At 46.4% G+C, this 27,683-nt stretch overlaps 1 protein-coding gene across 5 annotated transcripts; it reads right to left on the reverse strand.

The window, feature by feature from the left end:
• Nucleotides 1–1,342: 1,342 nt before the first annotated feature.
• Nucleotides 1,343–27,485, reverse strand: KATNB1 (katanin regulatory subunit B1). 5 transcript variants are annotated; one of them, XM_084644372.1, is made up of 20 exons: nt 27,465–27,485; nt 25,780–26,082; nt 22,736–22,866; nt 19,300–19,417; nt 16,610–16,710; nt 15,929–15,970; nt 14,102–14,185; nt 13,122–13,237; nt 12,536–12,607; nt 12,133–12,283; nt 11,006–11,193; nt 10,742–10,872; nt 8,289–8,339; nt 8,005–8,081; nt 7,264–7,383; nt 5,529–5,678; nt 4,996–5,072; nt 4,440–4,514; nt 3,316–3,432; nt 1,343–2,637 (listed from the first exon to the last, which is right to left on the reverse strand). In XM_084644372.1, exons 2-20 carry the CDS (start codon nt 25,817–25,819, stop codon nt 2,505–2,507), a joined length of 1,974 nt encoding a protein of 657 aa, XP_084500498.1. In that variant the 5' UTR covers nt 25,820–26,082; nt 27,465–27,485; the 3' UTR covers nt 1,343–2,504. The 5 variants fall into 5 exon arrangements, with proteins under 5 accessions (XP_084500498.1, XP_084500494.1, XP_084500496.1 ...); XM_084644368.1 differs by lacking the exon at nt 27,465–27,485 and adding an exon at nt 27,353–27,445; XM_084644370.1 differs by lacking the exon at nt 27,465–27,485 and adding an exon at nt 27,243–27,325.
• Between the last annotated feature and the right edge of the window lie 198 nt (nt 27,486–27,683).

Raw genomic sequence — 27,683 nt, forward strand, 5'->3', positions numbered from 1 at the left:
TAAATGCGCAAGACCGACCAGAGGGGGATGAATTTAAGATCACATTGACAGGTGTGGATCAGAGCACTTTCATGGCCATACACCCTTAGAGTGCTTTTATGGCTAGAGAACCTCTCTACCTGTGACCATGATGGAGCAGGTTTCACCAGCAGGCAAGCAAGCAGGATGCCAGTTAATACGTAACCTTTAAAGAGTTTGTGTGGAGGCCATGCTTAAGGAAGCAAGGAATTGAACCACTGGCTCCAGGCAGTGGCTGTGCAAGCTTCCCACACAGCACTCTGCACTGCACAGCCATCCTGAATGACAAACGCCTGCTGCTCCTTCATAAGCATTATATAGGATTAGAGCACTGAGTCCTCAAGTCATGTCCTCTGCTCCTTGTTACATGCAGGCTTTGCTCCTGGTCTGAGCCCTGGGTCCTCTTCACTCCCTCCTTGCTCTGTGCTTTCTTCCAGACTGCTCATACACTTGGATTTGCCTCTGTCAACCAAGCCCTTCATTTTGCCCTAGAGCGCACCACTGGGGCCTGCAGCTGCCATGCTTTACTCACCCATGGAGTCCCACTGACTGTACTGTCTGCTCCCATGTTGCAGCATTGGGTCATTAGACTAAATTCTTCAGGGCAGGTAACTTAAGTGTTCAAGCACAGCTCACCCACTGTGCACGGCTGTATACACATCAGCACAACACACTGAACAGGTTACCTCCAGCAAAAGGTAAGAGTTATGGCCCTCTTCAGGCTAAGCAGCAAACGGGGAAGACAGAGGATAAAACACTGATGGGTTTCACTTTTGTTCCCAGCCCTTACATTGTCAAGACGCAGTGCTGGAAAGGCTTGGGTTACTTGATGCTGGTTCCATTGCATTTAGCTTGGGCAGTGAGTGCGTTAACCAGGTTTGGGTTTTGGTTCTTGTACATCATACACCCTGCCTGCAACCCAAGGGAATATTCAGACAAAGTTCCTCATCAAAACCCTAAAGGTGGGACCTTAACTGTGCCACAGGAAAGGAGATCCATGTCAGACATGGGAACTGGTCCATTCAAGGACAAGCTGTGAATGGAGATTTCTTTTAAAGCTTCTAGGATGGAATAAGACAGCGGAGTGAAGATGTCCTGTAAAATCTGAACTAGGCGCTTGCTGGTGCCCTCTCCAAATTCAGGGGCTGCACCTTGGCCGTGACATGCAAACTGACACGGTTCAGCAGCACCCCACAGCAGGAGACGAGACCGCAGTATGGTTCCCACTGTAAACATTAGTAAGCTGAGCCCTGCTTTCACCACAACGTTCCCAGCAGGACAGAGCAGGGCTTTGGGTGTTTAGAGACTCAAACGTTTAACACGATTTTCCAAATAAGTTACAAATTTTTAATAAAATTCATTATAAGTTAGTTTCCTGAACAGCAGGCTCCAGCGTATTAATGGTGGGGAGGGAGCCCTCAGCACAGGAGCCTCCTTCCCTACAGGAAAGAAGCAAGAATGGACAAAGGTTCTGACAGTCATTTATTGAAAAATCTCTAAGAGTCCAATGGGTGTAGCAAGAGGTTGGTCTGTGTCCATCTGCCTCTCACCCCCCCACACACTCCCAGCTCAAAACCCTCCCCAAAGGCAAACACATAGGGCAAGTCCTGGCTAAATTCCATTTACAAACAGATCATGTAGGCCCCATCCCCACCTACTCCTAGTTAGATTTTAACATAACTAAAGCTACGCAGCCAAGAGCCACTAACAGGGATCTTAAGCACCCCCGCTATCAGGCAGACCACAAGACAGCCTCCACTGGAAACAGGGCCTTGAGACGTCAGGTGTGACACCAGCAGGACTAGTGCTGTGAGATGTCCTGACTCAAATCCTCTGAAAAAGTTCCCCAAGGAAGGGGCTAGTCCCAGCCGCCAGTGGAAAAGCACTAGCCATGTCCACGCTCTAGGAAAGGGGCACTCTGCCCAGAACCAGCTCTCCCGCAGTGTTGCACTGGCGATACCCAAGCAGAGGGAAGCTCCTGGAAAAGGGATTCCATCGCTCATCTGACTGTGAAGGGAAAAACGGAGCAGGCCTCCAGGTCCAGACTCAAGTGTTCCAGCTGGTCTGATCCACAGCCTCTCCGTGGCTGGAGTAGTCAGGTAACAAGCGGGCTGACGATGAGTATGGGAGTGGGAGACAGCGGAGTGATGGCTGATTCTGAGCCCCCACCCCAGGGAGGAGGTCTAACAGAGAAAGAGCTGGGTAAAAGTTCTATGAAGAGCTGAACTTAAGTTAGCTCCACATAAGAACCAGAGAAAGGTCTTAGCTCTGCTGCAGTCTTCATCCAGCCAGGCCCCTCCCACATGCAGGACAGACACCTCCAAATCAGGTTTTCAATCCAGCTCCTAAGGCACCAGAGGTGGGGCAGGTAGCCAGCGGGGACTTCGGTTCCCTGCTGTGCTCTGGGGAACAGGGATGGACACGGCCTGAGACAGATGGAACTAACTGAACCTGTGTGTTTGCGCGTGTGGAGGTGGAGGCAGCTGTCACTCAAAGACAGCCATGAGGAGGTGAAGCTCACGGAAGGCACTGCCATGGCGGCCACTCAGTCCAGACTTGTTCTTTATGATATTGCTGATATTCTTCAGCTGCTTGTAACACAGTTTGCACTTATGGAGCCTGCAAAGAAAGAAGATGGACAGGGCATGAATCCGCAGCAAGCACTCCCTGGGGTTCCTGGGAATATGTGCTGGGAAGGAGGAAGAACGCCTGCATCTCTGTGGCTCGAAGAGACAGAAATATCAATGGATTTGTGCGAGTATATGTTTGGAATTCTATCAATGCTATGAGCCAACAGCTCTTTTTCTACTTGTTTCCCCGCCCCGAAGGGAGCCAGTTTGCGATGTAAGGAAGTGCCATTTCAACAGAGCCACTTTTCAAAGAAAAACTGCACTTTAAATGAGGAATCTTGCAAACCCAATTTCAGGCTGAAGCCAGTTGTGGGCGGTCACTTAAGGAATACAGCCTTAAAGGACAGTGGCTGTTTGGTATTCACATGCGCTCCCGGAGCAGTGGGACACTGCGCATGTTCGGGGAAGAAAGTAGTAGCTCAAGTGCCTGAATTTGCTTCTCAGGCATGGTCCTTCATCGCCTAATGCCAGGTGCTACCCATGAAGGGGGAGGAATACCCTGCATAGCTTTGCAGCAACCCCTCTAACTCCATGAGCAAGACTGATGGGGCTGGGAGGGCATCCATCCAGCCTCTAACTGTCCAAAGGAAAAATCAGCGTGATGCCATGACATCAGGAGAGGGCTCGTATGGCAGGAGGCGGCGTGGCAGCGGCTAGGGTGCCTTACCTCTCTTCTCTTGTGATGTCCACCCCAACAGACGGTGGTGCAGCAAGAATATCGGTGATCAGTGGCAGGAATCTCTGGAGAATCAGCTTTAAGGAGGTGCAGCCAGTCTGTACATAACTGACACAAAGACACAGAGGGTCAGATGTCACTTGACTTTCACTCCCATATTTACACCACCTGGCTGAACGTGTCTTACAGCTCACTCACCAACTTAGTATCCTGAGGTTGGTGTCCTCAAACAAACCTCCCCAGCCTGCATAAAAAACCCTCCTGGGGAAGAAGGGCTAATAAGAGGAAGGAGAAAGGAAAGCAGAAGCTGGGCCTAAACAGCAGACAAATACAAACTATGCCCACACTCTCAGAGACTCTGACGTTTGACCCCTGCTCAGCAACCTGTTCAAGCACAGAAACGTTCTGCCTCAGAACTCAATCTCCATAAAACCCACTAATACTCATGGTTGAAGAGTAAAAGCCGGAAGTCGTTCCTTGAGGGACATCCTGCATTTCTTTATTGTGCGTCTACGAAGTACACAGGATCTTCAAAATGACCCAGAGGCTGCCTCATGACCAGTTCCCAGGTCCAGGTCCATCTGGAGCAACTTGCTTTCTTGGTTCCCCGCCTACCTATCCAAGAGCTCCTGTTCTGTGACTAAACATTTCAACCAATGTCCTACATGCTCAACTCCAATTCATTCCTTTGACTATCTCCTCTCCCAACCCTAGTTATAAATTCCAGGTGGAGTATTCCAAAAAAACCTTTGGTCCAGTCATTGTTTAAAGCCCAACTATTCTGCCTCAACCTCTTCCCTGGCTCTGCCATAGCTACTTTCAATTCAAAATATCTAGAACAATCTGCTGCTCTCAATGTCCGTCTTGTAGTGGGTAACAACTCCCACCCCAAGCAAACCCTATCCTCCACGTTTCTTGGTTTCCCCTGTGCTCCTCCTGACCTTTGGCCATTGCACCTCTCTCTTCCAGATGATGTATCTATGCAGAACTGTATCCTACATGGTTTTCTGGTATTTTTTTTACTGAGCAGCTGTGTAATACCCAGTGAAACTCATCTAAGAATGCCACAATCCACCTGCTTGTCCCCCAAGGAGGTAGCTTCCTGAACACCTCACCTTTCATATTTGCTTTGAAGGAGCTTCTCTATCTGAGGCAGGATTATAGTACACAGATCCAGTTTCCAGAGAGACCTGAAAAGAAAATAACACACTCCAGAAGAAATGGAGACAAGCCTCAGGGGGCTTTCTGATTCAACACAAATAATGCATTCAGACCCAAAAAACTCAGCCAGTTCAGCCTGAGCTTTGCTGACTGAGTTCACTCACTCCACCTTGTGATGGAAAGTGGCATAATAGCAGCTCTGGTCATTTCTGGTTGGATTCCTGAAGAACTGGCTGAAGTTCTTCTACAAAACTCATTTTCCTGATGAGACATTAACTGCTAACAATGAAGGCACTGCAAGAACTAGTGCCAAAGACCTGATCACTAGTGTTGCAGGCTCAAAGATGTGACTAAAATGCATTTGCTCTTACACTGGTGGCCATATGCTCAATATAGGAGATGAGTGGATGTTAGGATATGTCTAGTCAATATCAGATAAAGCAACCACAGAGCGTAGAAGGTACCTACTGGACACATTCTTACACAGATGCAACAGCTGCAAATACTCACGCCTTCTGGTTGACAATGTTCAGTAGGTCCACTATGACAGAGAGATCATTGATAGCCACAGCAGAGTCCACAGATGTCTGAGACAAGGGGAGAGGAGATATAGAAAAGTTAGTGTGAGGCTTACACTAACAGACCCCATGTAATCATTATGAGAATCACTTTCTAAATACCAGGGACATGGTAATAGAGTAGAGAAGAGCATGCTGCCACTAGCCACCCTAACACTTAGCAACACACCCACTGATTCACACAAGGGTCCTTATGTAGGAAACAGAGAAGCTCACAGCTACTCTAGTTCCAATTGCAGCCACACTACAGTTCATTCCACATTTCTTTTGAATCATATAAAAAGAATGAAACAGCACACCAAGGTGCAATGATAGGAACCGATGCTTGGATATCATCTTCCTGTAATCGGGGGTTCAGAGCCAGTTCTGCGCAAGTTGAGATGGCCTGTCCAATTGCTGTCCTACCTCCACCCCACAGAGTAAGTCTGACCTGTCCCTAAATGCCAGTAAATCCCACTTCCTTGCCTTTATGTCACCAGTGCTCCACATCGCTCGCACAGTGTCCAGGTTCTTGTGGCGGCTGGTGAGCACCACACACATAGTCTCATGGCCTTTACGGATCTGGGACATGGCTTCCTCGTCCACTATCTCGCATTGGCTTTGGTTTTTCACAGCCTGAGGTACAGAGAAAACATCAACTGATTGGTGACAGCAGAACAAGATGCTGTGGTCTCAGACTGTGAGAAGTGGATAAAGAGGAGCCTTCCTAGGTCTAATCCTGCTTCCCTTGGCAGTAGGAATATGGGCTATCCGAGAATGAATCTCGGTGTAATTGAGTCTGACCTTTCTGGCAGCATAGGGACATGGTAAAGAATTCATATTCTCCAAGTTTGGACTTTTGTTCTCAGCAAGTTTTAAGCACAAAATGAACACAGCTAGTGAAAACTAGACCTGGGAGAGAAATGGGATTCTTTCTGGTGGAATTTTTCACAAGAAAAAAGTCTTTATTGACATTTTTCAGCTGGAGAACATTGATTTCCCATAGGAAAGTCCAAAGTGAACATTTTTAATTAAAATTTTTTTATTCTGTTTCATATTCAAATATTTCAGTTTGTTTCTTTCAAACAGAAAAATGTTTGTTTTAATTTTCAGCGTGTTTCTCCCACCCTCTTCCCTGCACTGGAAAAAAAGGAAGAGAAGGTGGTAAACCTATCTTTCATGCCTTTTTACTAATTAACAGTGGGTGGATTCTCCCCTCACCCCTTTGGCTGTTTCCCAACTCCAACTGTTGGAAAACAGTTACAAAATGCTGGAAAGGAGGGGAAAAAAAAAGTTTGTTTTGAGACAAACCCCATTTCCAATAAAAAAATTTCAATCACAACATTTTCAACCAACCTGAGTTAAAAAACCCAACACACACCAAACCACTCTGTGGATTTAATTAGAGGCTTAACTAGACTTCTGTCTAAGCCAAGCTGGAAGCTCCCTTTCATCTGATCATGTTCCTAGTTTGGTATCAGAAGAGTGCCTTGGCTTGGGAAGGACTTTTGCCTTGGGAAATTCTAGGAGCCATCCCTGATTTGGGAGACAAAGGTGAAAGTGAAATAATTTAGAGACAAACTGACACTTGCCGCAATACCTATAAAAAAACTTGACCGATGTTAGGCAGCTTGTGTGCTGGCTCACTGCCTATCATGCTGACCTGTACTGTCTCACTGTTTCCTTGCGCTCCCGTGTCTCAGGATCCGTCCATTGTCACTTGTCTCCTATTTGGACTGTAAACTCTTTGGGGGCAGGGACTTTTTGTTCTGTGTTTGTACAGCAGCTAGCACCATGGGGTCCTGGGCAATTGCAACCAACCAAGAGCTTGTCAGTAGTTAGGGGTGTGAGGGTCCCTTGACTGATAAGGCGTGAGCAGAGGGAGGGCGAGACCTGTGGTGTTCCTCTGAGGCCACATTCAATGATCTGAAACACAGGCTTATGGAATCTCCCATGGAGCAGTGATTATTTTTCAGTATGAAGAGCCCTATTGCAGGGGTGCCCCACATCCCAGCTCTGTCTCACAGGTTTGTCCCCTGTGTTCTTTTTTTAGCGGTCTAAGCCAAGGCTGAACATAAGAAAATCCCGCAGTATGTGGTCAGAGATGGCACCAATACAACCTCACAACCGAGCACAACCAATCCAGGCCTACGGCACTGCTACCCCGTACTCCCAAACCACCTGCTTAACTCTCCTGCTTTAGAGCAAGCTAGTTACTTACTGGCAGAAAGTCAGAGGCCTTCAGCCCAATGGGCGCATTCCTGGCTGCAGGAATCACTGATGGCTCTGCTCTGGTCACAGGGGTTGAGGAGGCTATTGGTGGCCTCTGAACCAGGTCAGGCTGCAGGAGAAAGTGAAATAGAAGTTACAGCAGCAATACCCTGCCCCAGGTCTCACACCCTCTCCCTCACCCACTTCCTTCTGGAGCAATCTAAAGTTTGCTGGCATGGCAGGCGGGGGAGGGGGGGAGGGGAGGGGAGAGAGAGAGACAGACACTCTCCGAGGCATGTTGTGAGGCTTAATTAACGATTGTGAAGAGCATGGAGATACTCCACTGAAAGGCATTAGGGCCGCCTGAATGTGAATGGAGAGGCCCCATCCTGTGGGGCTCAGTTAATCTTCAGATACAAAGAAGCCACGGTCTAAGAATCCCGTGAAATCTGACAGCTGTTTCTCTTCAATGCACACTGGGGCTTTGAGGCACCAACAGAGACAAGACTAGAAATCTGGAAACAGAATTAAAAGTAGCAGAGTCAAAATCTGCTTGTAAATGAACCCAAACTGGAGATCTGGCTTCGAGCTCTACACCTGGCCCTGCCCAGATCAGTTTTCCCCCTTTCTGGTCTCCACTCACGTGCACTGGAGGGACTGGCATGATTAGCAACATTCCAGAATCTCCAGTGCTTGGAATTCATTGGGAATGGGGATGTTGAAAGATCCTAATGGCTCACACGGTACATACGTTTTCTTGGTTTGGCAGTGGGGTCTGAATGTCCACGACTTGGCTGGGCTTTGCTGCTTCCTTTATGATGACAGGCTCTGGAGTGAAGGAAGGAAGGGGAGGAGGGAAAAGTCACACTCTATCCCTTTCAGGAGAAGCTTTCAGCAGAGGTTCTATGTAATTCAAGTGTCTGAGTACAAGTCATGTGACTCTCTGGACAAGGAGCATCCTGTTGAAACAGCCACCTGCCCCCCTGATTCCCATCCCACCCTCACCCAGCATTCAGGTGGACAGTCCCAACTCACCATCCTCGGGAGGGGCTGGGAAGGGCTCACTCTTTGGTGGTGGAGTTCGAGCTACAAGAAGGGGGAAAAAAGAAAGCCAAGGCCACAGATTAGCACAGAGCAGCCTTGGGACTGGTGTAACTCACAACAACTAAGCAGATTAGGACAGTTACTGACATCGAAGCCTGGCTTATCTCCTCTAGAGTTTAAATGTTGTTATTGTTGGGTTTCAGCTGAAGGTTTGTAGCCACTGTGGCTGTGAGGAGCAAAACAGACCAATACGTTCCCATAATTCAAAAGGAGCGAAGTGCAGAGTCAGGCAACATGTTCACAAATCAATTAGATTAGTGAAGCAGAAAAATGTATAAAAAGATAAGGGATTATTAATTACACCAGTAAGGAAGTTAATATAACTAACACCACCACCTTAGACAGCTTAGATAATTTTAACCATTTAACCCTCTACATGGTCATAGCTGGGCTTTGGACTAGACACTTAACCACCCACCTTAAATGGGATCCCTTGGAAACTATGGGGTTTGTGCAGTATGGTGCCTACTGCCATAATTCTAAGTGAAAAGAGATATCTAACAATCCAGTGCTCCGTCTTGATCTGACCAGAAAGGCATCCCGCTCAAGATGGAGCGGTTGGCTTCTGGGCCATACCTCTATATTACAAACGAGAGGCTGCAGTTTGCTTCCCCATATGCTAGTTAGATACAGCCTTCTAGTAAGTTGCCAATGTAGCCCTTGGTTCAGAGTTCCGTTTTAAAGAATTTTAAATAGAGGTTTTCTGAACTCCAAATAGTCACAGGCTGTGCCAATTAGCCAAAGATCAGTCCTTCCTCCTGGAGCTGATTATCATAGAATCATAGAATATCAGGGTTGGAAGGGACCTCAGGAGGTCATCTAGTCCAACCCCCTGCTCAAAAGCAGGACCCATACCCAATTAAATCATCCCAGTCAGGGCTTTGTCAAGCCTGACCTTAAAAACTTCTAAGGAAGGAGATTCCACCACCTCCCTAGGCAACGCATTCCAGTGTTTCACCACCCTCCTAGTGAAAAAGTTTTTCCTAATATCCAACCTGAACCTCCCCCACTGCAACTTGAGACCATTACTCCTTGTCCTGTCCTCTTCTACCACTGAGAATAGTCTAGAACCATCCTCTCTGGAACTACCTCTCAGGTAGATGAAAGCAGCTATCAAATCCTCCCTCATTCTTCTCTTCTGCAGACTAAACAATCCCAGTTCCCTCAGCCTCTCCTCATAACTCATGTGTTCCAGACCCCTAATCATTTTTGTTGCCCTTCGCTGCACTCTCTCCAATTTATCCACATCCTTCTTGTAGTGTGGGGCCCAAAACTGGACACAGTACTCCAGATGAGGCCTCACCAATGTCGAATAGAGGGGGACGATCACGTCCCTCGATCTGCTTGCTATGCCCCTACTTATACATCCCAAAATGCCATTGGCCTTCTTGGCAACAAGGGCACACTGCTGACTCATATCCAGCTTCTCGTCCACTATCACCCCTAGGTCCTTTTCCGCAGAACTGCTGCCTAGCCATTCGGTCCCTAGTCTGTAGCTGTGCATTGGGTTCTTCTGTCCTAAGTGCAGGACCCTGCACTTATCCTTATTGAACCTCATCAGATTTCTTTTGGCCCAATCCTCCAATTTGTCTAGGTCCCTCTGTATCCTATCCCTGCCCTCCAGCGTATCTACCACTCCTCCCAATTTAGTATCATCTGCAAATTTGCCGAGAGTGCAATCCACACCATCCTCCAGATCATTTATGAAGATATTGAACAAAACCGGCCCCAGGACTGACCCCTGGGGCACTCCACTTGACACCGGCTGCCAACTAGACATGGAGCCATTGATCACTACCCGTTGAGCCCGACAATCTAGCCAACTTTCTACCCACCTTATGGTGCATTCATCCAGCCCATACTTCCTTAACTTGCTGACAAGAATACTGTGGGAGACCGTGTCAAAAGCTTTGCTAAAGTCAAGATACAATACATCCACTGCTTTCCCTTCATCCACAGAACCAGTAATCTCATCACAGAAGGCGATTAGATTAGTCAGGCATGACCTTCCCTTGGTGAATCCATGCTGACTGTTCCTGATCACTTTCCTCTCATGTAAGTGCTTCAGGATTGATTCTTTGAGGACCTGCTCCATGATTTTTCCAGGGACTGAGGTGAGGCTGACTGGCCTGTAGTTCCCAGGATCCTCCTTCTTCCCTTTTTTAAAGAGTGGCACTACATTAGCCTTTTTCCAGTCATCCGGGACTTCCCCCGTTCGCCACGAGTTTTCAAAGATAATGGCCAATGGCTCTGCAATCACAGCCGCCAGTTCCTTTAGCACTCTCGGATGCAACTCATCCGGCCCCATTAATTAATTAATTCTGAAGCCTCCAAACCCTAATCCTTGCTACCACCCGGAAAGCAGAACAGAGTCCGGTACTGACTGATGGAATTCTTGGGCTGGAAGATCTCCTTGTAATCCTCTGGATTCTGGATCTCAGCCTTTGATTCCTTTTCATCCCGGTCATCTTCACTGCTGGGACTGCGCCTCTCGCTCTCTGAGTTGTGCTTCACTCTGCCAATAAGAGAGTCCCAGTCAGGAGCAGACTGGCAGGGTATGTTAGAGAGAAAGAGCACTAAGTTCTCCGCTCCTTCCAATAAAGCATTTGGAATTGTGAAGCACACACCCGCATCAGATTCTTCCTTACCTTTGGGGCTTGCTACAGGTAGTTGATGGCCTGTCATAGATGCGTCGAAGGGAGGACCCTGTGGGGGTGGGCTGAGCCAGAGGCCTATCATCTTTGATCGGTCCATGAAGACCAGAACCAGACTTTGTGACTCTGCTGAGGTCCACAACGAACGAGGAGACTGTACTCTGCGAGACGGAAACCCCTATCTGCCAAGAGCAAGAGTAAGGCAAGTTGTTAGGAGTCCAGTATAATGTTAGCCCCTCTAAGCTGAGGTCCCATGGGCTGGACTTAGGGTTTCTTCTCCTTTAAATCAGTTACATAACTTGTTTTGAATGGCTTCTCTGTGGTGTTATCCCAAAATAGTGACCAGAAGGGCCTTTAGCAACTGGGAGCGTAAGCAAGGTATGGAAGAATCTACCAGGGAAAGTTACTGAGAATGTGTCAAAGGACATTAACTAACAGATCAGACATTGGTTAAAGCAAGCAGAAAAAGGGCACTATGAGCGTATGCCAAACAGCTGCACTAGTGAAAAAGAGAAGCAGCTTGGCAGAGGGGCTCGTGAATGAGAGTGGAACTTAGGAAACCTAGATCCAACCCATGGCTCTGACAATACTTCACTAAGACTTAAAGCTTGTCATGTCACCTCACCTTCTTATTCTCGCCCTACCTGTTAGATGGGATAGAAAGGCCACTACTGCTAAGGGTTTTCTTCATGATAGTTGTCTGCATACAGTCGTGCTCTTGGCACTGGGGCTCAAACCTTTCTAGCTAGTATTCTCCATTGGGCCACATGCTTGTGGTATCAAATAGCCAAGCTCCAGGGTGCAAAAGGGACTAGAGCCCCAACTACCACCCATTTGTTCCTCAGGAAGCCAGACAGACTTGGAGCGGGGTAAGAGGGAGCAGCACGTGGAACTACACAAGCAATGATCCAAGGAGAAAACGATGCTGCCCCATGTTTATCCGTCATTCTGAGACCTGCTGAGGAGCATGGTACCAGCATTAAGACTGACCATGGCCAACTATGAGCTGTGACAGCCTAACACGGCCAGTCTGTAGAAGTCAGAGGCCCAGTAAGCAGCCCAGGGAATATTTATTTGGTATTTCTCAGACTCTTCTCTCCAATTCATGAAGGGGAACTCACCAGCTGGTTGTTGCAGATAGATAAGTCAGCCACTTTTCCCCAGGTCACCAAGACCACATCAAAGCAGCGCTCAGGCTCCCAGCCATACACACGTAGTGAATCCTGGTAGCCACTATACAAGCAGCAGCCATCTGGGTTGAAAAGAACACACCTGGAAAAGGAAAGAGACCAAGATTTATCCAAGACTTTACTAACTCAGATAGTCTTTGAAGGAGACCAGGGCTGAACATCCTACTTCACCAGAACACCAGGGACAAGTGCCATAAGTGTTCTAGAGCTTCAACTTCAGCAGCATGAACTTTCCTTAGCAAAGTGTCCCATTAATGAGAACTCGGCCTTTTAACCAGGCCGAACCCATATGCTAGGTCGCTACCGAACTCACTATGGTACAACTATAATGTACCTGACAGGAGTGGCCTCTTCTTCAATGCAGCTCACCACTTGAAACTTCTCCAAGTCCCAGAATCTGACTGTCCTGTAAGCACAAAGAATGAAAGGAAAGAATAGCTGTAATTCTAGAAAGCCAGAGACCCAGACCGTTATAATAGTATGTAACAGTATTTTCTACTGCAGTTTATTGCTGTGTGCTAATGATGACCCCCCCAACAGTAGGTAATAACGCTAAAGCAGAATTTGGATCCAGCCACAGATGCAAAAGGAGATGCTTATTGGCTCCATAGGTATCTAGCACTGACCCAAAGCCATGGATGACTCAGTGGGGACAGGCTGCCTGCTGTGGCTGCATTAGTGTTCGACTCAAGTCTAGCTCGTTGATTCCTAGTGTGACAGAAGTTGCGACTAGATTTTGGGAGAACATGGTAGGATCTGCATGGAATCATACCACATTTGCAATCTGCAGTGCAACTGTCCAGCTCCTCCAGCGGTGGGAATGTCTCGCCCCCTACATGAACAGCAATGCTCCCAGGAGGGTGGAGACCAATACAGGAGCAGATGAATAAACATCTTGCTTTTTCTTTCCCTGCATGTACCTGTCAGCGCTGCCGGAGGCCAAGAGGTATTCATTGGGATGAAATTCAACAACGTTTACTGGGCCTGTATGTCCTGTAAACTCGAACATTATCTTCCCAGCCGCCAGATCCCACAGCTGGAAGAAGGAAAGAACAGTCAGGCTTGAGAGAGGATGTGTCTACCCTGGATTGTTCTCCACTGGAAATCTGCTAGCTAGCCCACAAGCCTGCCTCTGGCAGGTAATGACCAGGGCCACGAGAGTTCTAATCAGACTGAGGGTTATTTCCAGTTTTGTTTTTATTTGGAGATTTGTCAAAGAACCTCTATCATTGTTGAAGACTGGCAAGAATATACAGTGGCACTAGAGGGGGTTTCAGTAGCTAAAAGAAGAGGTTTTTTAAGTCATGATGTGCTATATATTATTTTACCTGTAGGGTTTAACTTTTCACATCATCTGGTCTTCACTTATAAATCTTGGGTGCAATGACTGACCTGCTCATCTGAACGGAGGTTGAAAATGAAGCCAGCTTCTTGCCCAGAGCCCTCCATACCACAGCAGAAGAAATTGAAGAGTTGCTGCTAGAACAGATACTTTGCTGAATTCTCTCTGCATTCGGCAAGTTGTGTCCCTGACAGCTCTTTGGAAAGTGCACATGCTTAACCATCCAACTGGCTGAGCTTTCATTTTCAGCCTCAGGTTCACCTCACCTGGCAGTCAATGTACCCTCAACCTTTAGAGGCAGGACACTCTTGTATGTTGGACAGTAAGGAATTATATTTCACTTAGCCACATCTCATTTCTGGCTGTTTTGCACTGTTGGACAATGGTCCCTGCTCAGAGACTTACCCTATGAAGCTAAGGGGCTCGCATCACTGCGAAGTGAGCTGGAGTAGGTGGGGTAGAGAACTGGCAACACAAATTAAAGAACAGTACCCCTGCCCTTCCACATGCCACAAGGAGGAACGGCTCTTGCCACACTCTTGATAATGAATATCATACCTTTACAGTGTGATCATCTGCAGCGGATGCTAACCACTTCCCATCAGGACTAAATCGGAGACACCTAACTGCTTGTGTGTGACCCTAAAAAAATACAACCACATACAGCTTGCAATGGGTTTGCACCTTCATTGTGCCCTTAGGAGGAAATCCTAGTTTCCTCTTTCCATTTTATTCTGTGCTTGTAACAAAATGAAATCAAGTAATGTTTATTACAGTTTGAAAGATTCCATAGTATGGTGGCAAAGCTCACATGGAAGGTCCCTGTGTGATGTTATCTAATTAGAATACGACCATACAAATCATTGTTGCTACATCTGTTATATAACTGCAACGAAACTTATACAAAGTGTGACGCATGGCCAGAAAGGGTTAAGCATCCTGAAGGATAAATGACCCAGATGCAACCTTTAGGGACATGTTAGAAAAGTATGCGAATGGTAATTATGGCCATCCCATGTTAGATAGGCTAGAACTTTGAAACGCAACCTGTATTGTTAGAGAACTGGAGGTGATACTAATTGTATGTGTGTACTTATATCCTGTCAGATGTTAGCCAGATAAACAGACAGTTCCTGTCTATCACTATAGCTATTGATTCAGAGATTAAAAGGACATCTTAACATTAAAATGAACTATAAACATAGTAATATCACTGTATTCATCTCTCTTTGAAATGTATAGTGAATCACCTGCCAATGGTGGAAAAAACAGGCAATTGCCTTATGTTAATCCATATAGCTAATTACCGGAGATGCTTAGGAAATAGATCTATTTCAAAGTATCCACGATTGCCTATTGTTTGCCTAAGGACTCTGAGCTGTCAAGGAAGACCTGGAACTGTATAAGAATGCCTGGGGTCCTAAAACTTTTTATCTCAGATCTGCTTGATGCTTCATGCAGGGGCAGCTTAAGCCAAAAGGCTGAGATCTCCAGTCCTAACCTGGACTCCCCCTGCATATGGATATTGGACTATAACCTATGAACTAATTCTGAAAGAACTCTTTGCATCTACAAAACTCACCATCTCTACTATGAATCTGATCACAGAACTGTACTCATGTCTGTATGTATACTGATCTTTTAACCAATACTCTCTCTTTTTTTTTTAAATAAATTTTAGTTTAGTTCATAAAAATTGCCTGTAGTGTGTATTTGGGTAAGATCTGGAGTATTCATTAACCTGGGAGGTAATGTGTCCAATCCTTTGGGATTAGTAGAACTTTCTTATATGATGAATAAGATTTTCAGTAATCCTCATCATATTTGACTTGGGTGTCTGGGTGGAGGCCTAAGGCTGGGTGGCTTTAAGGGAACTGTGTTATTGGCTTTTGGGTAACCAGTAAGGTATTACAGAAGCTGTTTTGTGCTGGTTTGATAAACGTAAGTATTGGAATATCCACCAGCTTTGGGGATTGTTTGCCCCATTCTTTGCAGTTCACTCTAATTGAGTAACTCCAGTGTAGCTCCTTGGGACCCCGGTCACACCCTGCAGAACACGAACAATTCATGTCTCCAGCACAAGGGCAATGCATCACTCCACTGCACACTCACTCATGGGATGCTCTGTAAGCACCATTGTCACTGACAACACATAGTACATTTACTCTTATGTTAACCATTTCTTGCAGCCTCTCTATCCAATCAGGCTCTGTACAAGTGGTCAGGCCATTCATTTTCATTGCATGGACTTCACAGGTCACATCAGTCCAATTTCCAATACCAAGGGATTAATAAATTAATTCTAGGTGATCCCATCTCGATTCCTGCATAAGTCAGAGAGAATCTCCTCTCCCCTCCCCCAAATGATAGTGAAGCACACCTTACCTTGTACCGGAAGACACAGCCTTTTCTTCTTACATCCCAGAGCTACAGGAAAGAGCAACAAAAAACATGCTTAGAACCACAGTTATGAAGGACCCTGAAAGTCATAACAGAATGACAGGTCTCCCTACTACAGAGCCCATAAGTACTGTAGAATAGCTATGGGACAGGTGCCCAGCAGCTAAAGGGGCTGCTAAAACACAAGCCCATGCAAAGTATATTTCTTTACCCCTCCCTCCCCCTGCCCATGTAGGAATGGCCTGGAGTCAAGTTGCAACTTGAAGTGTTCAGAAGAGAGACGGCTGGCAAGACATTTCATACCATGAAAGCTAAATTCTTAGGGCCAAATGCAGACCTGCTATAAGCAGGTGTAGCTCCATTGATTTCAATGTAATCACACTTGCTTACACCAGATTTAATTTGGCATCTAACACCAAGAGGCTTGAGAAATAAACCATAAACCCTAAGAGATGAACCAGACTCCTATTATTAGGATAAATTTCAGCTATAAGAATACAAGCAGGAATTTCACAAGCATCTATGAACACACCTCCTTACACACATGCAACTAATACTTTACAAACCTCCAACAGGACAATCTTTTTTGCTGTCAAAACAATCATGGTACTCTGATACACATGCACAGGGGATGAAGAGGGTACTTCCAGAAAAGACTGGCCTTACCTTGATGTTAGTGTCCAGGGACCCCGAAGCCACAAAGCTTCCAAAAGGATGGAAATCAAGGCTGCAGATATTTGCCTTGTGACCCATTAATGTACGAAGAACTGGAAAGAAAGTAGCAGCACAGAGAGGGAGGAAAAACCCTATTAGTCAGTGCTAATTTTCCCCACAGACAATCCACAAGTCCAGCCATGCTGCCACTTACCATTAAATACACACGGATATTGTATACTGGCCAGTCTGTGCACAGCTTATTCATCTATGTACTGTGACAGATATGGTATTTTTCTGCAATATCTTTTGGAGACCTTACTGAATCAAGTTTAAGGATGTCTGGGGTGCATCATATTAAATAAATGGTTGATGTATTACTGCGGGCTGGGACTGCACGTAATCTCTATCTAGGTGGGACATGGAATGTGAACCCTAGGAAGTGTTATGAACTTCAGAGGACTATACCGGGGTGGCGAAACTTACTGGCCCTCTGAGTCACATACAACAATCTTCAGACGTTCGAGAACTGGGGTGCACCTGCCAGGGCTCGGGGCTTCTGCCCCACGGCGGCTGCAGCCCCAAGCCCCAGCAGGCCCGCCCTGTGGCAGCTGAAGCCCCGAGCCCCGGCAGGTGATGTTTGGAGGGGGACATGTGGAGTCATGTGCTCCCCCCCATTTTTGCCAGGATTTGCTGACCCCACTCAGTCACATAGTGCTGCCGGTCCCCCTCCCTGCACAGCAGCTGCTGCAGCTGTCAAGCTGGGAGCTGTGGCTGTGGGGAGCAGCAGCAGCAGGGAGAGTCACTACTTTTGCTACTGCCTCTTCCCGTGGAACTAAAGCAGCAGCCCCTCCAGGCAGCTCCCCGCTGTTTGCTACTGCTTCGCCACAAGGAGCTTACACGTGGGATCTGCAGGGAGGGGATGCGTGACTCAGGCTGTTGGGGGGCAAACCTTTAAATTCTGCCCCCCCACTCTCAGCAGGCACCAGTCGTCTCTAGCAGAAGCCCCTAGCCCCATCACAGAGCAGAAGCCCCAAGCTCCCTCTCCCACTTTGGTAGGCAGAGAATGAGGGGGCGTGAGAGGCTCAGTGAGACACACGTTAACTGTAAAAGAGCAGAATGTAGTTCGCAAGCTGTAGTTTGGCCACCCTTGGACTGTACTAAATTATGTGCCAGACAAGAATGGACTTTTGGGACAAACCATTTGCCTGTGGAGTCAACTACAAATTCCCCATCTCTGTTTATACAAACACCCAGCCTTTTGAAGTGGTGCCCTGAGGAGGGGACCATTGTCTGCTGATTATCCCTTCCAGGAGTCTCAAGATCAAAGGCTCAAGCTGTATAAAGGAAGGACTGATTTATTCACAGGTGTGCTAGTTTTGAACTAAGGCTGTTTAAACACAGAACCACCCCTTGGTGGGGTTTGAAGGACTTACTCCTCCCAGAGCCCTTGCTGGAGTTGGGGGTGATGTCTGGCACCTATTAGCATGTGTGTAGGTTCTTTTCTTGTTTTTAATACGTTTTCTCTAATGCTTTCATCTTAAGAATAAATGTGCTGGTCTAGAAAGGGCTGATAACTTATAACAGCTAGTAATTAGAGCTGTTCATAGCCTTCGGCAAAATAGCAAAACAGTAACATTCTGGTTTGCTGGGCATATCACAGTATAGGCAGGGAACTGTACAGCCTGGAAAAACCCCAGTCAGAAGGGGAGAAACACATGGGTCTTTGCCCAAGAGAAGTGACAGCTGAGGAGCTGGGAGCCTAGAGTGGGCTCCATGGTCCACCAAGGGCAGAGGAATGCAGGTGCAGTTCCTCTGAATTCTGACATGTACATCATTTCATAGAAATGCTTTTCAGTCGACTTCCGCTAAACAAAGAAACTGCACTAAATGGACTGTTCCAGGGACCCTGCTTTACATGGTAATGCAGTTAGCAAACATTAATGCAAGCCACAAGAAGATACATAGAGGGGAAACAGGAAAAATGTATTTCTTGGCTGAGACGTTTAAGTGACACTTCAATGGCTATTATATTAACTTTCAGAGTAACAGCCGTGTTAGTCTGTATTCACAAAAAGAAAAGGAGTACTTGTGGCACCTTAGAGACTAACCAATTTATTTGAGCATAAGCTTTCGTGAGCTATAGCTATGCTCAAATAAATTGGTTAGTCTCTAAGGTGCCACAAGTACTCCTTTTCTTTTTATATTAACTTTGTATCTATAAAATGCGCCCTCAATTGACTAGACTCAAGAGCATGACTTCCACCATCAACGCTCTAATAATGCACCATGTTTCATCTACTGCAGATTCCTGGCAGGTGTCCTACAATGATGACTTGCACATGAACATGACAGAAATGCACAGGCCAAATTCCTAAACATCCAGCCTCTTAAGTCAGGCTCAACATGAGACTATGTACATTCACACAAACCCCATGTGTACATTTATAACTGTTCAAATGTATACGTGCATTATGCAGCTTCAGTAGAACACTCCAAAGCATTCTAACAATACTGGTTTTGAACTGAAGGAAACACTATCAGTCGATAAGGGCCTATCCAGATTTTTGACCTTCCTAGTCAGGACCTCTCCAGGTCAATGGGGATATGTGGTATAGGGATTTCCCAAAAGTTTGTACCACCCTGCTGTGCTCACACACTGCTGACTTAAATGGAAGACGCAAAGGAGAATGGAAACCTACTTTTGGCAGCTTCCAGATCCCATACTCGAATGGATCCTGATTGGGATCCTGCAACAATGAGCTCTTCATTTGTATTGATCCTCACACTCTCCACTGGTGTGGTATGGCCTGTCAAACTCTGCAAGGAAAGTCAACAGTAGCAGTCAGCAGACTGGAGGTGCAACTCTGAAAAGTCCTATGCGGGCACATGGTATTATCCTGTAACTGGTTTGGCATGCTGTTTTGCAACAGGCAGGACCTCCTTACCGCACAGCCAATTTGGCTGGTCCTCCCTCCTGGCAGCTCTCAGTGTGGTATAACATTCTAAGATGCATTGCCTCCCTCAGCCACTGCCAAGTACGGCTGGTGTCACTCTGCGTGCATATCCCCTGAGCACTGTATCTCTTGCTGAGGCACTATGAGATAGTTGCCCAGATTTTCTCAGAACGTGCCGACACAAACACGGGTAGTCAAGCAGTAGGTGTGGATGTACAAATTAGGTCAGCACATGCATATGCACTGAAAAATATGCTGTACAGACACAACTACACCAGGTTTGTTGTAAATGAGTCAGATGACTGTCATACAAAACCACAGCTGTCCTTATAGCATAAGCAGGACTATCTGAAAGCCTTCTCACAAGCAAAGAAGTACACGTTACTAGCCAGCGTTGGCTGCCCACCAACAGTGCTACAATAGTACTGCAGCATTAGCTTGATGCAACAGCTACTGCCATGTACACAGTGCCTTTCATTCTCAAGGATCTCAAAATGCTTCTAACTTGACTGTATACTGTGCAATAAGTAACCATTTAGTTAAAATGCCCGTGCCATAAAACACGTAACACAAAAATAAGGAGTTGTTCCAATAATCAAATTAATATGTGCATAATAATTAGTTAATATGTGCTGTTATAGGTATTTTAGTACCATTAAGCGATGCTTATTATTCCAAATCCAAACTCTTCCTTTATTTGTCTTTAGAATGGCTCCCTTGAAAAATTCAATCCAGCTCTCTCCACCCTTCACATTTATTAAGGTAACACCAGGGAGTGACAAGTTAAAACCCACCTGGATCTTTCTGCAGTTTTTGCTTGGGATTGCTTTTCTATAATATTGCAACTGTTAACGTTTTGTGTGCAACAGAGAACTCGGACTCAAATCAGGGGTCACAAAGCTGTAAGTCACTTGCCTCCCCTCTCCCCAAGGGTACTGGGGGTCCTAGAAAATCAAGTACTAAAGGTGAACTTCAAAGCAAACAAAAATCCCATTGAGAACATCTCTATACACCATAAAGCAGTAAAATCACAGCGATTCCCCTGCCCCCATCAAATAAAACCCGTCTTTTGTTTTGTTTTTAAAAACAAAAAAACACTAGAAATACTAGGTCCTGACTTCTCTCTCTTCCCTGGAAAACCCAGGCAAATGTGCAGAAGCCTGGATGGTGACATCACAACAGTCCAAATCTAGTGCTGCAGTTCTCTCTGCCCTCAATTGGGGGGGGGTGGGGGGGCGGTGAAGAGATGCTGAATCTTATGCCCCTGCTGACTAAACTGAAACCAGTGCCCTGGTTTCACACTGCTCTGACATCACCATGCAGATCCTCCAGAGACATTGCAAAAGCCTATGGGAAGGAAACAGCACTGCCAATAAGGGATAGAGATTTCCTGTATCTACTTAGTCCTCTTCACATTTCCTGAGAGATGCCAGTTCAAACGAATGGGTGTTTGTGTGTGTGAAATGAAGTGAAAACTTCCTCCTTCTATCTTTCTCAACTCAACTCTCCTACCACACCAAGTGTCCCCTACATCCAAATCAAACATCAAAGCAGGATGCAGCACAGATAAATGCTAGCTGCCTTTATAATTGGCATGTGCTCAAGATCATTTCACATTATTGTGGTAGCTTTACTCTTATTATAGTGCATTTGAACATGCTGCACACAGCTTCTCCCTGCCCAGCTTATGGCCAAATCAGCACAATATCCTGACACAGTTTTATGCAGAGGCAAATAAAACATGCAGCCGTAGATATGATGCAACTGAGAGTGCATCCTGGCCTAGGATGTGCCCCAATTCCAGGGTACAAATCTCACCACCCTGAATATTAATCTGTAAGACAAGCCTATCCTAAAACTAAGCCTTTAATAGTTTGCAACCCTGTAATAGTTGCATGCTGCAAACAACAGCAAGCCCAATATGTATTGTCTGAGCAAATGCTAGGACGGATGTTAAAGGTAGCCAGACATGCTGGATTGCCCTTGTTTTGAAAGACAGTTCCTGTCAGTTACTAACTAGGATTTTGTTCCTTCTTCACTGGAAACAAGACTCTGGTCACCCTGCACTCAGTAGCACTGATGTGCTATGAGCTAATGATATCTTTTCCCCCAACCCCACAGCCACAACTCAGCTGCTCTACAGAGAGAGGTGATGTCTGCCCTCTCACTGAACATGAGACACAAAACCAAGAACTGTGCAGGGGCAGGAGGGCTGCTCTCTCCAAACCCCCCATGTCATGAAGATCTTCAAGTATTCAGTGGGAGACTCCATTACCTGCCCTGGCCTGTCTTCAGTGGGAGGACGAGGAAGGAACCAGTGCAAATGTACCTTTTAAAACCTTTTTGAGTCAAGCCAGTGCTAGACTGGGGGAAGAGAGAGAAGATGGGGTAAAGGAGATGAAGTGGAAAATCAAGAGGAAGGAGAAAAGAAGAGTGACAGATGGAGAGGAACAATAAAATAGGTAACATTTTGGAGAGAAGACTGGAGGAGGAGGGGACAAGCGTAAAGAAGAAAAGGTGAGTAAAGGAAAAAGAAGAAATGCCTACAATGGAGAGGGATGAAAGAATTAAGAATTACAAGTTTAATTTGGGGGTGAATGAGAAAACTATGGGGACACAGAAAGAGGGCATCTTATTGCCTGCCCCACATATTCAGCTAACTGTGAACTCCTCCTAAACATTTCTCCTGTTCCTACCACCTCACTGAACGGATATCACTTACTAGAGTGATTTACCTCTGCTCCCCAGTATGAATTATGAATCAAGATACTAGGGTAATAGAAAAATGTACACATTGAAGAAATTAATAATTTCCATTTTTTTTAAATGTCACTCATTTTAGACCCTTGTCATCTTTGAAGGCCACTGTCACACAGTTGGGCCTTAGCAGGGCATGGGAAGAGAGGTATAGCTGGTTCAGAGTCGTGTGAACTGAAGGGACAAAGCCACTTTCAAACTGTGCGCGGCTGCTGGACAACATTAGTCCACCAAAGCTAGCTTACTGTGTTTGTGTCCCAATATAGCTTTGTGAGCACTCCAAAGCAGACGAGAGGGGTTGGTAAAACCTAGCTGGAGGATTTATGACATTGCCAGACTCTCTCTGGCTCTAACTATGCAGACCAATTGCCTCCTCCCGCAACCTACCCACAAGCAAATAAAAAAAAAACCAGCCAACTCTTACTATGATGCAGTTGGGCTTGTTAACAGACCATATATTGACCCGACAGTCCTCTCCGCCAGTTGCCAGCAGCCGACCTGAACTTTTGCCCAGAACCAGCGAGGACACGTTGCTGCTGTGAGCTGTGATCTCTTCTGCACAAGACAAAGCAAACAAACAGTCACAACAAGTATTTGTACGATACACAATTCCTCTCCTGAAAGACTAGTAATCCACTGGGAAAGACTTCCCAGTTTTCACTGCGCAAACTGCAGTAACCTAGAGTTCCGATAAGAAGCCCCGCTACTTACTTATCTTGTTTGCAGCAGCCCCTCTTGGCCCTATCTGCTATGCTTGGTGATATATGCCAATCAACCTTCATCATCCCACTCTAGTCTCAGTGTGGTTCACAGTGACTATCTTATCTTACTAATAGTGACTCAGTAGCTTTTAAAAGGAGAATTTGCTTGGTTCCAGCACACTCCTTACGGACGGTAGTTCATCATCTGTACCTGTGTGAACTCTCCTGGCCAGATGAAGGGTCTCAGAAGTTGGCATGGTACAAAGCAGCTACTGATCATTTAGAGAAAGGCTCCCTAATATTGTTCTGGACAGTAGCAGAAGTTCACACTGTCCTATCTGAGCCAAACTTGCAGGTTTGCAGTCACACGTGCTACCTTGCCGAGAAATTAAGACTCAGCACCTGGGATGGGCTGAGCTCCCTTCTACTTGAATTTTGGCAGAGCCTTTGCCTATATTCTCAGCATGTAACGTAGGTGAAGCAGAGCAATACAGTTAGTTTGGGGGCAGTGACAAAAGATGTCCCTATTGGAGGGATGGACATAGATATGCTTTAGAGGGGTTGAATAAGGAAGTAGAATTAAAAAGGTGTTTTGTTTTTTTTTAAAGTAGCTTTTCATAAAGGCTGGGGGAGAAGATAGCCCCAGGACCCCGGTGGACTCTGGAGACGTCCCACTATAAACGGCCAGATCTGCATTTGTTTTACATTAAAGGGCACTTTAAAATGCACCCAAATTGTTAAGTTTTTGCCAAATGCATTTACCAATTCTTTAATATCACAGCTAAAAAGTTCTTGTCTTTTAAAGGCAGCTAGATTTGTTTATGAAATGGTTACGAAACATTTGTAAAAATGCTAGCTAATAACCAATCCAGCCTTCGTTCTGATAATTGGGTGTGAAGCAGCTCACTTTTAATAAGTGACACTAATATTCCAAGACTTCAGAGGGCAGGAACAATTGCATACTCTTTGATCTGATGATCTCAAAGCACATTACAGAAAGCGAAACCACGTAACTTTCACATTAGCTAGAGAAACATCTTTCATGTTTCAGTTGTAATTAGGTTATTAATTAAATGAGAAAGGGACATTTGCTGAGGATGTACTTGCAGTTTAATGAAAGACCAATATTCTACTAAATGACAATACTAAACCAGAGCATGTGTCAACACATGAAATTCAAAGGCACATACAATACTAGTTACATAAATCCTCCTTTGGTATTAAGGGACGAATAGTGACTATTTAAGATTGGGTGGTGCAAGTACTGAATGTTGTTGTGAAATGTGAACATTTGCATAGCCTCCCTTTATTTTTTATTAATAATTTTTTTACAATTTTTAAGAGTCATTGCTGAAGCATTCAACCCCCTGAATAACTGCCAGATGATAATTTTATGCCAACATTCAAAAACTGGTAGCAGAACCCTCTCTCTCTGAAGTGCTGATTTCCCTAAGCCCACAAACCCTTTCATAAAATGCTCTCTCATTAGCTACTACACATTGGCTCAGCAATCTTTAAGGCCCTAATTATCCTGGCTACACCTCTTTCCTAGCACTTGAATGATTACTACTCTGAAGGCAGAGCTAAAATGAAGTAGGAAATAGTGATAGTAAAGATCAACAGCACGGGCACGGCTGCCGAATGAAATGGGATGGAGATTTGAAACGGACCAAGTGCTGTCTTTTCCAGTAATCTGTGAACTTCAGCGGGGGTGGGGTGTTGGGGGGCGGTGGTGGTGATGGGAAGAGTAAGAAAAACATTTTTTCTGATTGTGAAACTATGAATAGAAGAACCAACTGATGCCAGGTATATAGTGCTATACAGCCTTTGATCGTATACACCAGTTAACTCTATTAATACAGTTCTATTAAACATACAGCAACCCAGATGGGCAACATTCTCACTAATCCAGTTCCGGGCCTCAAATACTCAGCCTGGAATGCACATTTGTGGATAATCAACTACTTCCTACTTGTTCTATTGATCTTCTGACATCTCACAAAAAATTTGCAACATCTGCAGGAGAAGCATTTTTCTGTGTTTCTCTTTTTGACATTTAGGAGCTGCTTTGCCACTCTTTTTCTTTGGAGAAAAGATCAATTAAAAACAGACGTTTACTCCCTCTCGTGAACCTTTTATGGTGAAGCCAGAGACATAAAGATCTTGTAATGATCCCAGCACCCTTCCTGCAGCGATCCAAGAACCTACTGTACCTATAGCGATGGTAGAGGCAGCAACAGAGAGCAATCCAAAAAGAATATTGATATTAAACAAGTGGAACACTCCAAGGCAGGCTTGGCTTTATTAGCGTTCCAACCTGTTCACCAGCTGTTCTTATATTATATTAGAGAATTAGCAGGTTGTTACAGACCTGAAATTTAGAGAAAAAGAGAGATTTAATGTCCAAAAAAACCTCAGACAACAGGAATTGAAGACAGAAAGGAGGATGCCCTATCATCATCGTTGCAAATCCCAAAGGAACGTATCCCCTAGACCGATCTCTAGCTATGTCCTTAAGTCACTCTGGCTGAATGTTCAGAGGATGCCCTATGCCCTTCCACAATTCTCTCTCTGCCCTCCATCCAGAAACAGACCCCTGAATTTTAAAAGAGTGCTCTATTGTCACATTAGAAAGGGAGTGGGTAGTTCCCTGGGGAAATTTCATTCATACCACAAAATAGAACAAGAGGCCTCTCTCTTCCCCTTCCCCCTTTTTCAAATAGAGAAATCTAATGAAGGACAAGAGAACACTATGAAAGACACTCACGCAGCTTCCAAGCTGTCTTGGTGGCAACAGAAGTTGCCATTTCCTTATTCAGTTCTTTTCTGATGGCCACTGAAAAAGTGCCCCCTTTCCTCCCAACAAAGGTTCACTTTGCTGAATTGTGTGGGGCTCAACCCCCCAGGCCTCAGTTTCTGCTGTTTGATCTGTTCAGACACATTTAGGCTAATGCAATTCCTTTCAAAATTCTTATTCTATTGTATCCAGAACAGTGGCCAGTTTCCTCCAATCGATAGGCCAGATCTTGAGTTCTGACTTAGTCTTGATCCATATCACTGAGCTGTATGCCTGGAGAAGAGAAAAAAAGAAAGAATCTTAACGTTTATGGCATTGTCCTGTGATACCACTCAGTCAGTACAGCAGGTGCAAAGTTCAGTGTATAGTTGTAATATTCATCTATTTATTCTGCTTGTAACAGCACCTAGCACAATAGAGTCCTGGTTAATGACTAGGGCTCCTAGGTGCTATGGCAATACAAATAACGAATATTTATTTAATTATTATTTGTGAGGAAGGTCATCAAATCCTGTTCTTCTAGTGTAAGCTAAAGAGTATGGACTGGTTGCCTATATGACCACTTCCCATCTCCCAGCTTTCAACAACAAAAGCAAAACAAGGCTCAATTCAATAAGATTATCACAGGGCTAATCAGGGGTTATTAATACACTAATTATTACAATTAAAATAACTAGAATAGTTCAATGGCTAGGTCCTGAAGATGTTTACAAGTCAGCGTAACTAGCACAAGGGAAGAAGCTTACTAGGCAACCACTTATCTTAATAGGTCACCCAAAAGTTTCCCCAGACCTACTGAATCAAGTTCTACTCCACCTTTATGAGGAAGCCACTGCTGTAAAGCCAGTGAGTTTTAAACCCTTGAGCTGTCACTCAGGCTCCGTACAGAAACTGAATGAAGGTGGCAGCTTTTCCTGGCCATTGCTAACATACGATCCGTGCGGCAGAGCCGCATCCCCACACGAGTATCTACCCCCTGCCCACCCCTCTCTGGCGAGACTCATAGGCGAGCAGCTTCATAAGACGCCCCGCAGCCACGCGATCCAGGGCGCCCGGGAGTGCGGCTCAGCTCCCCCCCGCCGCGCCGGCCCCTCCACGCCAGCAGCCCCCACGCCCGGCACGGGGGGAGGAGCCACCTTTACAGCTTCCCCCAATAGCTCCGCGCCGAGGGGTCCCACAGCCGAGCTCCCCCCCCCGCCCCGGGAACCGGCACGTGAACACATTCCAGCCCCAACAGCTCCCCGGCAGCCCACCCGGGGGAGGCGTCCCCGCCCGGCGGCCTGGGGGAGGGGCGAAGGAGGGTCCCCGCCCCCACACCGGGCCCCCGGCCGGGGGAGGGGAGAAGGAGGGACCCCCCCCGCCCAGCACGCTCTGGGCCCCCGCCCCCATGAGTGGCACCAAGGCCCGAATCAGAACCGCGCCCCACCCCTCACCGTGGGGCCTGCGAGCCGGGGGGGGGGGAGGGGAATTAGACCCTCTCAGCGCCCCCCGCCGCAGCCGGCATGCGGGGGACGGACCCGACTCCATGCCCGCCCCCTCCTACCTGCAGCGGCTCCGAGCTCCGCTCCGCCTTCCAGCCCGGACCCCCCACCTGCTCCCATCCCCCACCCTGATTGGCCCCTGCCTGACAACCGGCCCTCACCCTCACAACAAACCTCGGGCCTGGCCCCGCCCCCACGCGGCCTTCGCCGAATCGCACGCGCCACCTGCATCCGGGCCCACCCGCTCCGCGGCAGTCCCGCCAATCAGAGCAGCCCATTATCCCCGCCGTTCTTCGGCCGCCCAGCCGCCGCCGCTGCTGAGGTTTCTCGCCCCGCCTCTCCAGGCACACTGACCAATCACCGAACACGAAGTGGGGTCAAAGCCCGCCCGCA

Source organism: Lepidochelys olivacea (assembly GCF_965140295.1).
Source record: "Lepidochelys olivacea isolate rLepOli2 genome assembly, chromosome: 12".
In the NCBI taxonomy this organism is placed as follows: domain Eukaryota; kingdom Metazoa; phylum Chordata; order Testudines; family Cheloniidae; genus Lepidochelys; species Lepidochelys olivacea.

What these genes read in the sequence shown, in the direction of transcription:
- KATNB1 (XM_084644372.1), bottom strand. Translation starts at nt 25,819, where the DNA reads ATGGCAACTTCTGTTGCCACCAAGACAGCTTGGAAGCTGC. An exon ending in GGAGCACTGGTGACATAAAG is followed by an intron (nt 5,073 to 5,528) that starts GCAAGGAAGTGG and finishes CCCTTGTCTCAG; the next exon opens with ACATCTGTGGACTCTGCTGT. An exon ending in AACATTGTCAACCAGAAGGC is followed by an intron (nt 4,515 to 4,995) that starts GTGAGTATTTGC and finishes TTTTCTTTTCAG; the next exon opens with GTCTCTCTGGAAACTGGATC.